The following is a 14,411-nucleotide window of genomic DNA, read 5'->3' as shown; positions in this document are numbered from 1 at the left end:
CACACCTCAAATCATTCACCTCTCTGGGCTTTATCTAAAACAAGTCTGTGTTTTTCCAAGACACCATGCTGGAAGAAGGAACCCTATTTTGTGTAGGTTCTGGTAATAGCAGTGAGGATAAAAGCAAAGCATAACACACACAGCAGTGCTCACACCGCTGCTTGGTCACCTGCAGGGACCCTACTGGAGCCAGGCAGCCTCCTGGAAACACCGGGATAGGATTTGCCGTGGATGAGAGCTGCGGGGAGGGATTCCCTGGCCCAAGCCTGCTTTTTCGGGTGGTTTGTGGCAGCACCGCAAGAACATGCAAAGAGCAAGAGAGATTTTTAGTGATTAAGCACTTGTTCATTTGGACCATATGACTTTTTCTGGCTAGCTTCAGCAAACATGGACCAGTATAATAAAATGCCCACCATAAAGAAATCATACTATAAGGCAAAATCCTTTTTATTGCCTTAAGATGGTGATTGGATGAAATATTATTTAAAGGTCCCACTCTAGTGATAGTTCCCTGGGTTTCCCCTCCTCTCACCCGCAGTTAGAAAGGAGAGTTCTCTGTGAAGAATTTTTTTTTTGTCATCCCCAGCTAAGACAGGAAGCCTGTGGTTACATTAACTCTTTGGATTTGAGGGGTCAATATACTTTCTCCTCATTCCACCAGTTATCCTGGAGCTGTAAAGTGTATCTCCATAGGTGGCCCTCTACACAGTGATTTCAAAGTGTTTTGCAAGTGGCAGATGCCCCCAGCATTAAGTGACAATGAGAGGAACAGCCTCACTACAAAGGAGGGGAAACAAGGACAAAAATGTCAAATAACCTGCAGAAAACAATGCTATGTCTGCAGCACCAGCAAGAACAGGGTTCATCTCAAGCCCCTTGTCCTGCAGGCATCTGCAGGTATATGGCCACCCTTCTGCCTTGGCTGCTGGGGGTGTGCCTGAGATGAAGCAGTACTCAGCGCTTGAGCTGGTGGATCTAATGACTCATCCGCAGGCTTGCTAAGTAAAAATCATTATCTGTGCTAAGTCTGAACACAAACCATAGCTTCCTGCTATACGCAATAGATACAGAAATGTAAGAAGCTACCAACAAATTGCAATCATGGTAGAGGCAAATTTTGTTGTATATTATGGCCCAACAAGCAAACCTTTTCTTTCTCTGTGGATGTTTCAGTCTTTCTGTTTCAAGGTGGGGCTGTGTGCTACTGCAAACTGTAATTCCTAGCTGCCTGCTTGCATCCTGATTGTGTCAAAGCCGTCCAGAGAAAGGAGAATTGCAGCTGAGATACAGCTGAGCAAGATTAAACTGCTCTTTTTGTTTGCAGTGTTTATCTTTTCCCTTGCCTGTGCACTTCCCCACATTCCTCTGGTGCACTTTAGAACAAGTAAGCCTTTTGAAATGATTCTCCTAGCACACAGAGAAACCACCTCGGGCAGTCATCAAAAAGCCAGGCTCAATTTAAGTGAGGCATACTGGCAAAAAAGAACAAAGGTGAAGCTTTTTGCCTTGTAAAAGTGTGAAGCCGACTGTTGCAGCCTGCTGCAGAGGAGATTTTATTTAGAAACACACACACAAATATGGTCAAGTAAAATGCCTTAGAAGATGTTCAAACTCTACTGGCAGCACATCTCTTTCTTGCTAATGATACAGTACAAAGGCTTCGAAGCTTAAATCAGACAAGAATAATACAAGAAAATTTACCTACTGCTTTTCTGCCTTTCTGTTGGGTTTACACCACACTATCTTCATCACTCCTCTTGGCACCAGTTCCCCTCTCCATAATATAGGTCTTTTACTTTCCCTGTGCTCTGGCCCTTTGAAATGCTTTCATAGGAAATGCTGTAGGTTTCTCATATTTAAAGATGAATATTGATTGTAGAGGTATAAAAAATATATTGGTACTTACAGTTGAGCTGGAAAAAAATGCTTCAAAGGTATCATTATTTTGCCATGATAGGATGCTGCAGAGACTTACATATTAATGTTTGATTTACCACAGCATGAGTTCAGGGGTGGAAAATGAGCAATGTGCAAGTGCATCAACACAAAGCACCAAGAGAGCAGCAAATGTTTTCATGCATTGATCTGTCTGACAATTTGATAAATCAGTAAGTTCTGCCTTTAAAATAATATAGAGCAGTATCAGAGGCTTCAATGTGAAGATGCTGATCTTTTCTGAGTTGAGATTTTTGTTCTCATTTACTCAACCTTCATAGTTTCCTTTGGTGAAAAAGGTTTTGGTTTTGATGATGAAAATGCCTGGACTGGACACCTGGCCAGGAAGGCAGGTGACAGCAGTGGAAACCCAGGTACAGTTACACTAGGAACTGCCGTCAGTGGCACCTGGGCTTACAAAGACCCGATGAAGAAATAATGGCTCTGCACGCTGAACCTGTTTGGAAATAAGCGTATGGAAAAAAACCTGGCTTTGGTCATGCCAGGTTTGGTTGGGAATGCTTCCCCTTTCAACAGCTATTCAAATGCCAATCTATTTTTAGCATTCTAAATATTTTTACAGCACAGTTTTGGCATACATTTTCATACCATAATTTGGGAGGACTAAGATTCTGCTTTTACTTTTTAAAACAAAACCAGAGGCACAATGCAATGCCCTCTTCAGCCAAAAGCCTGCCAATGAGTGTGATTTGCCTTGTAGTGAGATAGAAAGTAAATTAAATTAGAATCTAACACCTGAAATACAGTGGGCAACACTTTCCAGTAGTGAAAAAGAGCAGAGCTGCAGTGTTGGTGGAGCCTGGCTGATTTATATCTGCAGGAGTCTGGTCCTTTGTCTGTGCAACTCACATCAGCTGTGTCTGGTAGGTCCCAAAATAGTCTAATTTTCTGCTCCTCTTTCCCCTGGCTGCCCCATGGGACTCAGCAGATACGTCTCCCAGACCCAGAGCTAACCCATCAGGGGCGTGCTTTCTCCTTCTGTGTGACCCTGTTCCTAGCAGGTCACTTTGCCATGAAAAATCACTTGTCTCTGCAGGTCTGTGTAGGGCCAGACCCCAATTTTGGCTCACTACAATTACCCCTGCACTATTCAGTGGTGTAGGCCTTAATGTTGAAACATTCACTGATGCCAAAGGTCCTTGAAGACAAACTCCTGCTTTCAAACATCACTGCAGAGCCTGCCTGGAAGCTCAGGGGATGAAGGCTCCTCAAGGATTCAGGCACTCCTGAAGATTTGTGGGAAGGTGGGAACCAAAAGTGCTGATTTCTGATCCCATCACATGCTGCCCACGTTGCCATGGTTGATGCTCCCCTACTCTGTTCAATGGGAATGCTATCATTTGGGGCTTTTTTTGGCCTTTTTTTTTTAACTCACCAGTATACACTGTGAAACAGAGGCGATTTGGGTTGTGAGCTGCCAGTGGGCTGCCTGTCAGTCACAATGGATGTGTGTTGCTGTCAGCTGATATTGCAGGAGCGATTGTGATGGTTTATTTGTGCTGTATTGCAGTGCCTCAACCCAAAATGGGAGGCTCTGTTCTGGTGTTGACAAGCAGTGCGAACCATGCTGACTTGATGGTAATTCTTACACCTGGTCAATGTGAGATTGAATTAATCTTGCTATGGCAGTGGGATTGGCAGCACCCAAGTGTTGCTGAGCAATGGAAAAACTGGCAGATATGAGCAGAAAGGGGTTTTTCTGCAAAGGATAAATCATTAGCAGTGTTATAGCATATTTGGTAAATAGACCAAGAAGTTGAAGCGAAGCTAAGATACCGCTATACAACCGGAGGTGTTCAGGAAACCACTGTGTGCTCTAGCTTCGTATAATTAAATAGCTGCCCTGTTTCGACCCAGAGGTGGTTAATCTTCAGCAGCAGATGAGCCACTTTGTTTATAATAGGCAAAGGCAGCCTGCAAAGGGCTTCAGTTAGATGCATAAATCATATTGTCAACAAGAATAATACTTAATTACCAAGAGCTGAAATCCTGGCCAGGAACAACGCATCTTCAAGTTTACGCCCGTATGATCAGAAGAACAATCTATTGATAATCCAGTTTTCAGGAAGAATAACTGGAAAAGCAGTCCGTAAACAGCTGAGACTGCATTCTCCTGAGCACTGTTGGTGAAAGGATATATTATCACAGTCCTCAGAACTTAATCACCGAGTGGAATACACAAAAATAGCCAGGAAAGTTGCAGGCTGTGCTGAATGGGTTGAAAGGTTGTGGGAACACGTTGTGGCACACCCTTGTGCTGTGGTGAGACACACAACGAGGGGGAAGGGGAGGGAGCAATTCAGTGGGCCCAGGCAAAGGGGAACACACTCTTGTTTCCATATAAACCACCTTCCCTCTTTCACTCAGCATCATTTTGCTTCCTGGAGCAGAAGTAATTTCCATTACTCATTTAGGGTAATGCTTTTCTAATGCATATAATGTGGAAATGTCTCAGCTGCAAATCTATGGTCCCACTCAAACAATGTGAAAAAGCTTTAGTATATTACACAATAAATATTTGTAAACACAGACGACTTGAGTTTAAGAGGAACTTTGGTCAGCTGAAAAATAAACCAATACAGCATTCCAACATGACAACAAATGAGCCAGGCAGGGAACCTGCCTGCGGCTCTTAATAAAACCACCACCAACTCAAGAAAAAACCAAGCCCCGTCACCGGAGTGGGTAAGACAGCAGGTACCCCAAGGAAATTAGGATAAAGAGCCACTTGGTTGGCTACCTGTGATATATATCAAGAAAAGGCCCATAAAAAACAGTCATTATGCCACAGTTAATATCAAGTTAGCTGCCTTGCTGCTAGACCAGCCAAGGCATGAATACTAATGCTGCCCTCAGCTGCCATAGAAATTGTCTCTTTGCATAAGAACAACGAAGACCTTTTGTCCTTAACTCACTTGTGCCGGGACTAAGCCAGGAGCTCCAGCTGCATCTGCGATCAGACAAGCTCTGTTTAGCAGCATTGAACTCACAGCATTATATTTAAAACTCACTCTTCTCTGCCTCCCAGGGAGAAAATGAAAAAGGAGTCTGCACACACATTCTTTGGTAGGGGTGGCCCCACGGGGGGTCCCTGCTGGGTGTGGAGCAAGCAGATAAACACGCAGCCAGGACGTGCTTTTCTGAGCCCTTGGGCTGTGTGAGCGCAGCGGGGGACCCACAGGCCCTCTCCGAGGGGCCATGGGGCAGCGACGGGGACAGTTTTATTTTACAGATGGCATGGGAGATGGCATGGGAGATGGCACGGGCGATGCAGGGCTGCGCTGGCTGAGGCTGAGGCGCGGGGACACAGGCACAGCCTGAGAGACCCACCAGGGCCAAAGATGGGGCAGCTGTGTGTGGGACATACCCCCGTGACCGTGGGCCTGCCTGCCGTGGGGAAGTAGGGCAGCACAATTTTGCACAAATGCGGAAGCGAGTGTGAGTCTTTCTCACTCGGCAGGAAGGCGAGGGCTCTGCTGCCAGACAGCAGCAGCAGCAGCTCCTTCGGCCTCGGATGGGCAGCAGCACATCAACAGACAAACCACAGGTTTGGAGCCGTTCTCAACATCACTGTTTGCTACCTGTTATGGCTGGGGGTGCCGAGACAAGAAGATTAAGAAATTTTCATGTAGAAAAATTTTCCCGCTGCCTTCGTGCTTGAGAGTAGCCTTGGTTTTATGTAACACCACTCACCCAGCAGTCTCACATCACTTTCTCGAAGGATCGCCTACGTGGTGGAGTTACTGCAGAGCTGTTACTTCAGAACAGCCGTTTATGAACAGCCCTGTGTAAAACCAGGGTTATTTGGAAACAAGAAAACCTTATTCTGGTTGATCTGAATACTCTGTCAAAACTGACTCCTTCCAAGAGTGGATTAGATTGAATCAGACCAAGTGGAAGAAGAGTGCCCACACACAGAAGGATCAGGACCAGCCTTCAAACTCATACCCTCTCTTAACTGGGGTAAATTGGCAACCTTGGACAATTGTCTCACTGCACAGAGGAAAAAAACTAGAGTACGTAGATAAGAGCCTGATACAAAGGCACAGCGTAGGCCTCCCAAGCCCTACGCTTTCTTCTAAGTATGTAACAAGTCTCTGAAGTTTAGTTTCTCCTGCCAGTTGCATCTTTGATGCAATGTACTTTGTTCTTTTAGTTTTATTCTTACGTTGATTTTTCCCCCCTGCTTACTTCTGCAATTGGCAACTTTATCTCTCCAGTCCTGCTTCTTAAAACAGTTGTGTGTGTCCAAACACCTGATTCCTTATGATGCTACACTTCAGATTTTCACAAAACCACCTTGCTGTCAACTACCTGCAGCAAATCACAGTCTATTCAAGCAAATCAGGGCTCACTGCATTTATGTCAGTCACATGTTGTTTTCAGGAATCCAATGGATCTCTTGATCTCACAGTATACACACTGTCATTTCCTCCATCAATAAACCCATGAAAATTAGAACAAAAATAATGGTGACACTGAATAATTCAGTAATACACTCTGACAGTATCTGCTAAACTCCTGTCAACACAGCCTACTTTGCTGTCGGTGCAGCATACAGGGTAACCGGCTCTACAGTCCTATGGACTATTATTAGCCTGGTTTTTGGATACTTAACACCTTTTGCAATAACAGGAATAGAACAAAAAACTGAAATTTTATCATCATGATGTTAAAACTAGCAGGACAAAACCCCAACCAAACAAGAGTATATTGGTATTTTGTCACACTTATAGGTAAGTCGATGTAAGAATGATCAGCTCTACTGAGTCAGCTTAGTCTTTGCTGCTTGGTTTTGTGTCCATCTCCTCCTCTGCCATGGTCACAATGATATGACACAACAACACACAACCTCTGCCATGGTCACAACACTTACAAGGCAACCAGGGATCTAGGTAATTTATGAGCCAGACAAAAAATCCAGGCATGGTTGGTTGAAGACACTGTACCTAACGATTCAGCCATTCTTCTTTAGACCAGAGAGGTAAATCATAAAGCTGAGCACTTGAGGTGGAGACACAGAGTGGCTTTGTGTTGATGTGAGTGGAGCTACTACTGTGGCACCTTAACGTGAAGGAATTAAGCACTTCCTTAGCTGAGTCAGGGAACTGAGGCAATTAAATTTTTGGTGTTCTTTGTAGTTAGCTACCCCAAGGGATTCTTAAGTCAGTACTGTTACCTGAAGAAATGCTTGCCAAAGCTTGCTGACCATGCATCTCTACAGATCCTGGGAGTGCCTCATCAGTTTTGCCAAGCCAGGTTAGCTCAAGTCACTGTCAAACTGCTATTAAATTAAACTGGTTGACTGCTCATAGCTATGCAGTGAGAGGCATAACTTCCAACAAAGCAGTAGTAACAACTATTGGAAATAGTACCATCATAAACCATCATGGTCATTCCCAAATCCCACTTGGCAATTAGAGGGTAAACACTGAAGACAGAGACATCAGTAAGCAGTATCCCCAACATGGGAAAATCTGTGAGATACATAAGGTAGGATTTACATATATACATAGGGTTTGGGAATAGTATTTCAAAAGTCTTGATTTGATTATAAAATTTGGTGTACAGGGTTTCTGTAAATCCTTTAGAGGGAAAGGTAATTTAGAGGTATAGCTTGCTGGCTCGAAACAAGAGCTGAGTTGTTTGAATGCTTAGTTCAGCAAGTGTCTTAGGTAAAGACAGCACTGGTTACCTTAAACCACTTGATACACAATTTGTATCAGGAATTCTTCTTGTATACTTTTGCAATCATGATTTTATCATAAGGTCAAGGCAGTTGGACATAGAAGAGTATAAGTTTCACTTAATTCTCCTAGGCTCTGGACCAAGGTGATGTCAGCTTAAGATGAAAGACATTATGCTGGTGGTCCATAAAATAAGTTGTTCCACTAAACAAGTACTATTTGAAAGGAGAAAATCTCACATTCTCACACAATGTTATTCATGCAAGTCATGAACCATTAGTGTAAATCATCTCTAGGTAGCCACTTACAAGATACAGGAGATAATGGTTTGGCTGCAGAACATTCCTAGAGGAGGAAAATATTGTAAAAGAAGTGGAGGAACATTAAATCCTATTGTTGAAATATCTGACAACTCTCATGTACTTCAGTAGGGTCCATATCTTCTTATTCTGTAATCTGTTACTTACAAACTGCATGGAAGAATCCTGCATGAAAAACTGGCTGTAGCCAAGGCAAGTTGAACCCTACACAGCTGCTCTAATAATGAGAATTAAGACAGAATTCAATCCCAAACCTACTTATTTTAGGTTATGTTTCTAATGCTTCCATCTACCTCAATATCCAGAAATAGGTTAAAATTAAACCAAAAGATTTTTTTATATTCCTGTTTTGCCCAAGCTACTCGATCTATTCAGAGAATCACTTTTTAAAAATACTTTTTAAAAAAAAAAAAACCTATAAAAAAATGCCCGAAACACTACATTACTTTCCCCCTTTCCTAATGGCATCTCCTCAAAGCTCATGGGATGATGGCCTGTAATTCAGTAAACATGAGAAAATTGTTCTAGCCCCTACACATACCTGAGTGCTCCTGCTAAAATATACAACTTGATGATGACCACTTTTCTTTTTAAAAAAAAACCCCACACTACACATTTGCTTTTGCTTTGTAGCTGTAAGAGACCTTCCACAAAAGCCAGTTTCTCTCAAGTAATTTATTTCCTTGCAAAATACAATCTACAACAAAAAATACAAATCAGCATATTTTCCTCTAATCCCTTTCAGCTACTGTACTATTCAATGCTACTGTAAAGTAGGTGTGAAAAATTCAGATGGAAAACATGAGTTAGTTGGATCACATCCCCTTCAAATATCTCAGGTTTTTTGCAGTAGAAAAACTTAATAGGGATTCAGAGGTTTCTTTTGGGTTTCATGTGGGTTTTTTTTGTTGTTTGTTTTTTTTTTTTTCTAATGTTCATAGGAAGTATCATACCAGAAAACAAAGTAAATGCTCCAACCTAATACAGATCTTCTACTAGCTCCCCCTGGGGAAAGCGTGACTGAGGAGTTAGTATCATTAGCCAGCAGGACAGTGATCTTATTTCAGTGACCTTGTTCTTTCAGCATCAGTGATGACTTAAAATGGCAAAGCATTTAATATTAATATGTAAACTCTGTCAAGTGCTTTCTAAAATGTCAAGTGCACCTCCTCCAATTTACAAGCTATTATTTTATAGATAGTGTATCATAAAAGTGTTATGAAGTTATGTTATAAGCAGTTATTAATGCCTGCTACAGGCTGAATCTGTAAGAGGTGCCCAAGCAACTGGCTGTTATGGGATGCCTAATTTTTTTAATGCACCTTGCCAGCATTTTATTTCAGAGAAGTGACAAGCTATTGGCCTCAACAACTAGTGCTGATGGTTCAAGAGCCAGCTAAGTTGGTAAATACAGAAGTTTTCAGACTGGGAGAAGGAAGGTGACAGCAAGAGGAGGACAGGCATTAGGTACTTGATTATACTTTGTCACCTCTTAGACTATAATCACCATCAGTTGGACACAGGGTGTTTAAAAGTCTTTTGTAGTTACTTAACACATTCACAACTTCCCTACTGGAAGCCAGTAGTCATTGCGGTACCAGAGGAGTAACTGTAGAAATGCCATTAAGCACTAAGGGCCTCAGATCTGTCCTCCAGGAAGTTTCTCTACACACATTCCAACACTTGCTTTTCAGGAGGGTGTAATGATTTACACATTATTCTTAAGTAGAGCAAGTTTCAACGGCAGATTAGTAACATAAACTGACAAGCTATATGCGCCTGTCAACAATGCACAGCAGAGCTGTTGCTGTCTTTGGACTACAACAGTTGCCATGTAAAAAATACTCAATTTTTCTTTATTAAAAAAAAATCCATTATCCATGAGTAAGTGCAGTGTAGATTTTCCACACTCAGCTGACTTCAACTGTTAACAGCTTTAAAAACAGACAAATAAAACCTCAAGTTTATGAATGTCTGACAACAAACTGCATAATTCCAGCACTGCTAAATCTGGTCTTGATACCATAGTGTCACCATCCATCAGGTGTAACCTCTGCATGCTGCTTCAGTCATTCTGTGGTTTTCTGTGGAAGTATGTACAGATCTTCCTCATGGAAACTGAAGTGGTTGCAGCCTAGGAAAAAAAAACCCAAACAAACAACAAAATCAACAAGAAACATTTCTAGCTTAACAGTTTGTATGCTGCAGGAGTCTTAAAGTCACCCCTCCATCATTGCTCCAGTTTGTGTAGTTTCCCAAATAAGATAGTAAATGAAAGGCTCTTTACTATAATCTGTTTGTCTCACAGATAAGAGGCTTACTACCTACAGGAAACACTGGCTAACACCTGGGGTTGTCTTACTGCCATAGGAAAAGCACTCTGGCTGCAATTTCAGCTTCCCTACGGCAGATGAGAGGCTGCAGATTTCCAAGATGTAGCAGATCAACAGATGCTGCTGGTATTCCAGGCACCTCCTCAGGCTTCAAGTACAACACAGAAGCAGCCCAAAATCTTAACTAGAGCATACTGGGCAGGAAAGGTAATTGTTCTACAGTAATCTTTCTCCTGGGCAGATCTTTCTGTCTTGTATTCAAACATGTACAGCATAAAGCACTAATAGTTGTATGTTCACTATAACCAAGATTTCTTGGGACAACCACAATATGAAGAGTGCAGCTACTATGCGTAACTTAAGGAGTGGTGGCTCGCCCACTTCACATCTGGTAGAAGTGTTGGAAGAGGTGCAATCATGTAAGACATTAGATACTTGACCAAAATAAGCCTTAATGATGGCAATGACCTCTAGCATCAGATATTCAATTGAGAATACAATTAAAATTTGATGAGTGAAAATTTTCCTAGCACTTACTGAAATAAGACTCAATCAAAGACACTGTAGGACTGGGAGTCCGGTTCCAGACATAAGTCAAGTTCGGTTTGTTTCAAAAAAGATAATTGTAATTTCTCAGTTTGCATGTTAAACCCCCATGCCAACTTTTTTTGGCTGCTTTATAAGATCCTATGATGAGCTCTGTGACAGACTTCTTGTATATCAACAGTAGGATTATGTAGGTCAAGTCCTGTCCTCTGACTCTTTTACAATTCCTTTGTTTTCTGCTAGTTTTCAACTGAAGTAACTGAAGGCATTATTTAGCCCCATGGTTTTTAACATGGGTAACAAATTATTTTGCTACCTGGGCTAAAATAAAATTTAACTCCTTCTTCCAAAGCTAAAGTGTCTTTCCAGTAACATAAACAGGCAGATGTGATAGTGACCATATAAACAGTAGATCTGCCAGAAAAGGTGCTGTCATTATTGTGCTCTTCAGAGTAAAGCTGTATTTCAGATGATGGCTACATCCTTCAAACACCTGACTGGGGACTGAGAGGATCTCTGAGCTCCTGTGTGCCCTAAGTCCCTTTAAAGTGAGGGACATTAACATCCTAAAAATTTTCTGTATATGGATGGGATTAGGAGATAACAGCATTAATATATCTGGCTTACTAGGCCAGAAGTCATCCATTTTGTCCATAATCAAAGGGATCAAATTATTTTTTGAATGTCTGAGCAGGAGAGAACAAACAAGGGGAGAGTGGCAGCTAGGGATAATTTCTTTCATGACCACTGTCACTGACTGTCCTACTTACAGTTTTCAGCGAAGTGTCCGCTGTCACAGCCTCCTGTCTTTTGGCACCAGGACTGCAAGATGATGGGGGGCTGTTTGATGCACTCTGGCTGCCAGCTCTGCCAGTCCGGAGCTTCTCTCCCAGAGCAGACAACCAATTTTTTCTTTCAGGTGAATTATTCTCTTTATCTACTACCTCAGTGTCTTTCCTGCATGGAGATCTGAAAAGATGGGGGAGCGTTTGAACACCTGATGGATTAACACAGCTTCCAGGAAAAGAAGACTCTTTTGGGCTGCAGCTTGAGCCTTCGCGGTCATTATCCAAGTCATCCAGGCTAAGAGAGCCTTCATCACAAGCTTTTTGGTCTGCAGCCAAGTGACATAAATTCATCTTGGATTTCTTAGCTGCATGGTCCAGTTCAGTTACACAGCTACAAGCCTGAAGACACTTCTGCCCCATATCGTCCTCCTTGCTGCAGTCAAGCCTTCTCTTGGCACGCTTTTCAAACTGTGAGTGCGGGGCTTTCGGAGGGCAAGTGGCTTCTTGGAGACCTTGGGTGACTTCTGCCAGGGCTTTTCTAGGAGAAGGAGCCTTTTTCCCCACTTCTGGAGGAGAAGAGCATGGAGTCCTTGTAACCCAGTGTTTAATGGACATTTTTGAGGAAGGGATCAGTTTGGGAGAAGCACATGGGCTGGCTCTGCTCTGCTTGGCTGGGGTGCAGGCTGCGGCCGTCTGGGTTTTGAGAGCGCCCGTCAGAGTGTTTGTAGACAGGGGAAGGTCTCCAGAATAAATGGGAGCACAGGCAGCCGGCCGTGGTGAGGAAACGCACGGGCTGCCCACTGTGAAGGCCTTGGCAGGAGTACTCTGTGGGCTGGCTGGTGGTCCTGATAGGGGAGAAATAAGTAGTCTGATGAGGAACACAGAACAGCAGATTTAAGACAGCCCTTTTATAAACATTCCTTCCAACTGGGAGATGAATTCAGTGCTGACCCTGCTTCTCAGACATATCCTTTTGAATTAAGAGGTTGCATAAAGCACTCTAGTTTTGGTTAAACTGGTACAAGTCCTATGTAAAATCCTATATCATACTGATAAGTACAATACAGTACACTTGTGTAATGTCTGGTGTCCACCCCTTCTGTAATGAGCACTCTTACAAGAGCTACAGCCAAGGGACTTGACAAACAGGCAAAATAGATCTCGAATCTTCCAAATTTACCTAGGCTTGCTGCAAGCCTTGCAGTGGCTCAGTCCAGACAGCTCTGTACTGAGATGCTGCCTGAGAGCAAGGCTGGTCCCCACCTGTACTATCACCTTTAATGGCTGTGTAACTCAGTTGAGGGTCAGAGGTACTGTAATCAGGTCCCACAGCTTATTACAATACCAAGGAAGCTTTACGCTGTAATGCCCTACCATATGAATAATGCTCCTAGTCAGGCGTTAACAGCTGCATATTTTAAAGATAAAAAAAAAAAAAAGATTAAAAAAAAAAAAAAAGAGTGAGAACAGAAAAGGACATACTTTCATTCTCTTGTCTTTTTGCTGGAGGATGCTATATTAGTATGAAGATGGTAGTTATTTACCACACCCAGGGAAATGTGAGAAATTCTTCACCTCCTGAACAAGGACTTAAATTCCAAAGAAAATAAAATCTGTCACAGCAGTAAGCTATTTCTTTAAAATTAATTATTCTCAAACAGATATTCCACAGTGGCTTTTGAGCTCATTAGCCAAGATGTAAACCCCTCTGCTTTTAAAAAAGACATTCTGAATACCCAACTTCTTAAAACAGTAGTCATAGGTAGCTTCATAAGGACTTCACTAGTAACAGTGGGAATCATATATAGTAAAGATCTTGGTCTGCAGCAATGTTAAAGGAGTTTTTATTTATTTTTTTTATTTTTTTATTTCTGGCACCCTCCAACAGAGAACACATTAGCAGGTTTGTTAGATATCTGCTTTCTCATTCAACTAACTTGTGGTGATGCAATTAAATAGGATAGCACCTTACTTACTCTGCATTTCCACTGCTGAGCACAAGAGCTCTAAACATTTTCTGTATATCAGGGATTTAACCTGAACTCCTAATTCTCAGCATTAGCACTGTACTATAAAGCACTTTGTTAGAACAATGAGAAGTCCAGTGTGAATAACCTGCCATTTTCTTCAGGACACTGGGCTGTCTCACAAATAACATGTCAAGTGAGCACCTACATGGCTCTCTGATTATATACCATACTAAGACTCTTTTGATCCTTCCTTGTATCCAAACCTGTACCAAAATACAAGTACTGGTGCATCAGAGCAAAATTAAATAGGTTCATTTATTAACAGATCCCACTACAAATCACTCCAACACACAAAACAGAGTTAAAGGCTCCTTTCCTGATAAAATATGCTACTTCATAACAACTTGCTTCAATCTGGACTAAGAGAAAGTAACTGCCAAGATTGGTTCTCCTAATCTTTACTTTAATGAGCACTTACAAGACAATAATATCTCAGCTGGGGAATTAGTTGCACTTAAAAATCTAAGCTCCTAGAGGTAGAAGAGAAGTAGGAAGCTCAGCAAATCTTCATCCCTAATAACCATCTACAAATTCATACAGCAGAAATATTGCATGACTAGCTGGGTATGAGCACTCTCAATCCCAAACCACTCTGAAAGTTATACTGTGGAGACACTGGTAAGGGCAAAAAGCTATCCTGAGAGCTGGACAGGCATCATGGCAAGAAGCAAATCCAAAGTTGAGAAACATCCCCAAACTTGAGATGAAGAATACAGCGATCAGGCTTATTTGTAAGACTGCATGCATTATT

At 42.2% G+C, this 14,411-nt stretch overlaps 1 protein-coding gene across 1 annotated transcript; it reads right to left on the bottom strand.

Moving 5' to 3' along the window:
- Nucleotides 1–10,028: 10,028 nt before the first annotated feature.
- LOC104525335 (denticleless protein homolog) lies at nucleotides 10,029–12,475 on the bottom strand (the record flags this gene model as incomplete). Its single annotated transcript, XM_010168457.1, has 2 exons — nucleotides 10,029–10,097; nucleotides 11,613–12,475. Coding segments are annotated over 2 exons (932 nt in total), but the record flags the coding sequence as incomplete, so codon positions are not given.
- Nucleotides 12,476–14,411: the final 1,936 nt, after the last annotated feature.

Source organism: Antrostomus carolinensis, unplaced genomic scaffold, assembly GCF_000700745.2.
Source record: "Antrostomus carolinensis isolate BGI_N321 unplaced genomic scaffold, ASM70074v2 scaffold10705, whole genome shotgun sequence".
NCBI classification, from domain to species: Eukaryota; Metazoa; Chordata; class Aves; order Caprimulgiformes; family Caprimulgidae; genus Antrostomus; species Antrostomus carolinensis.
This window is presented reverse-complemented; position numbering and strand designations above follow the sequence as displayed.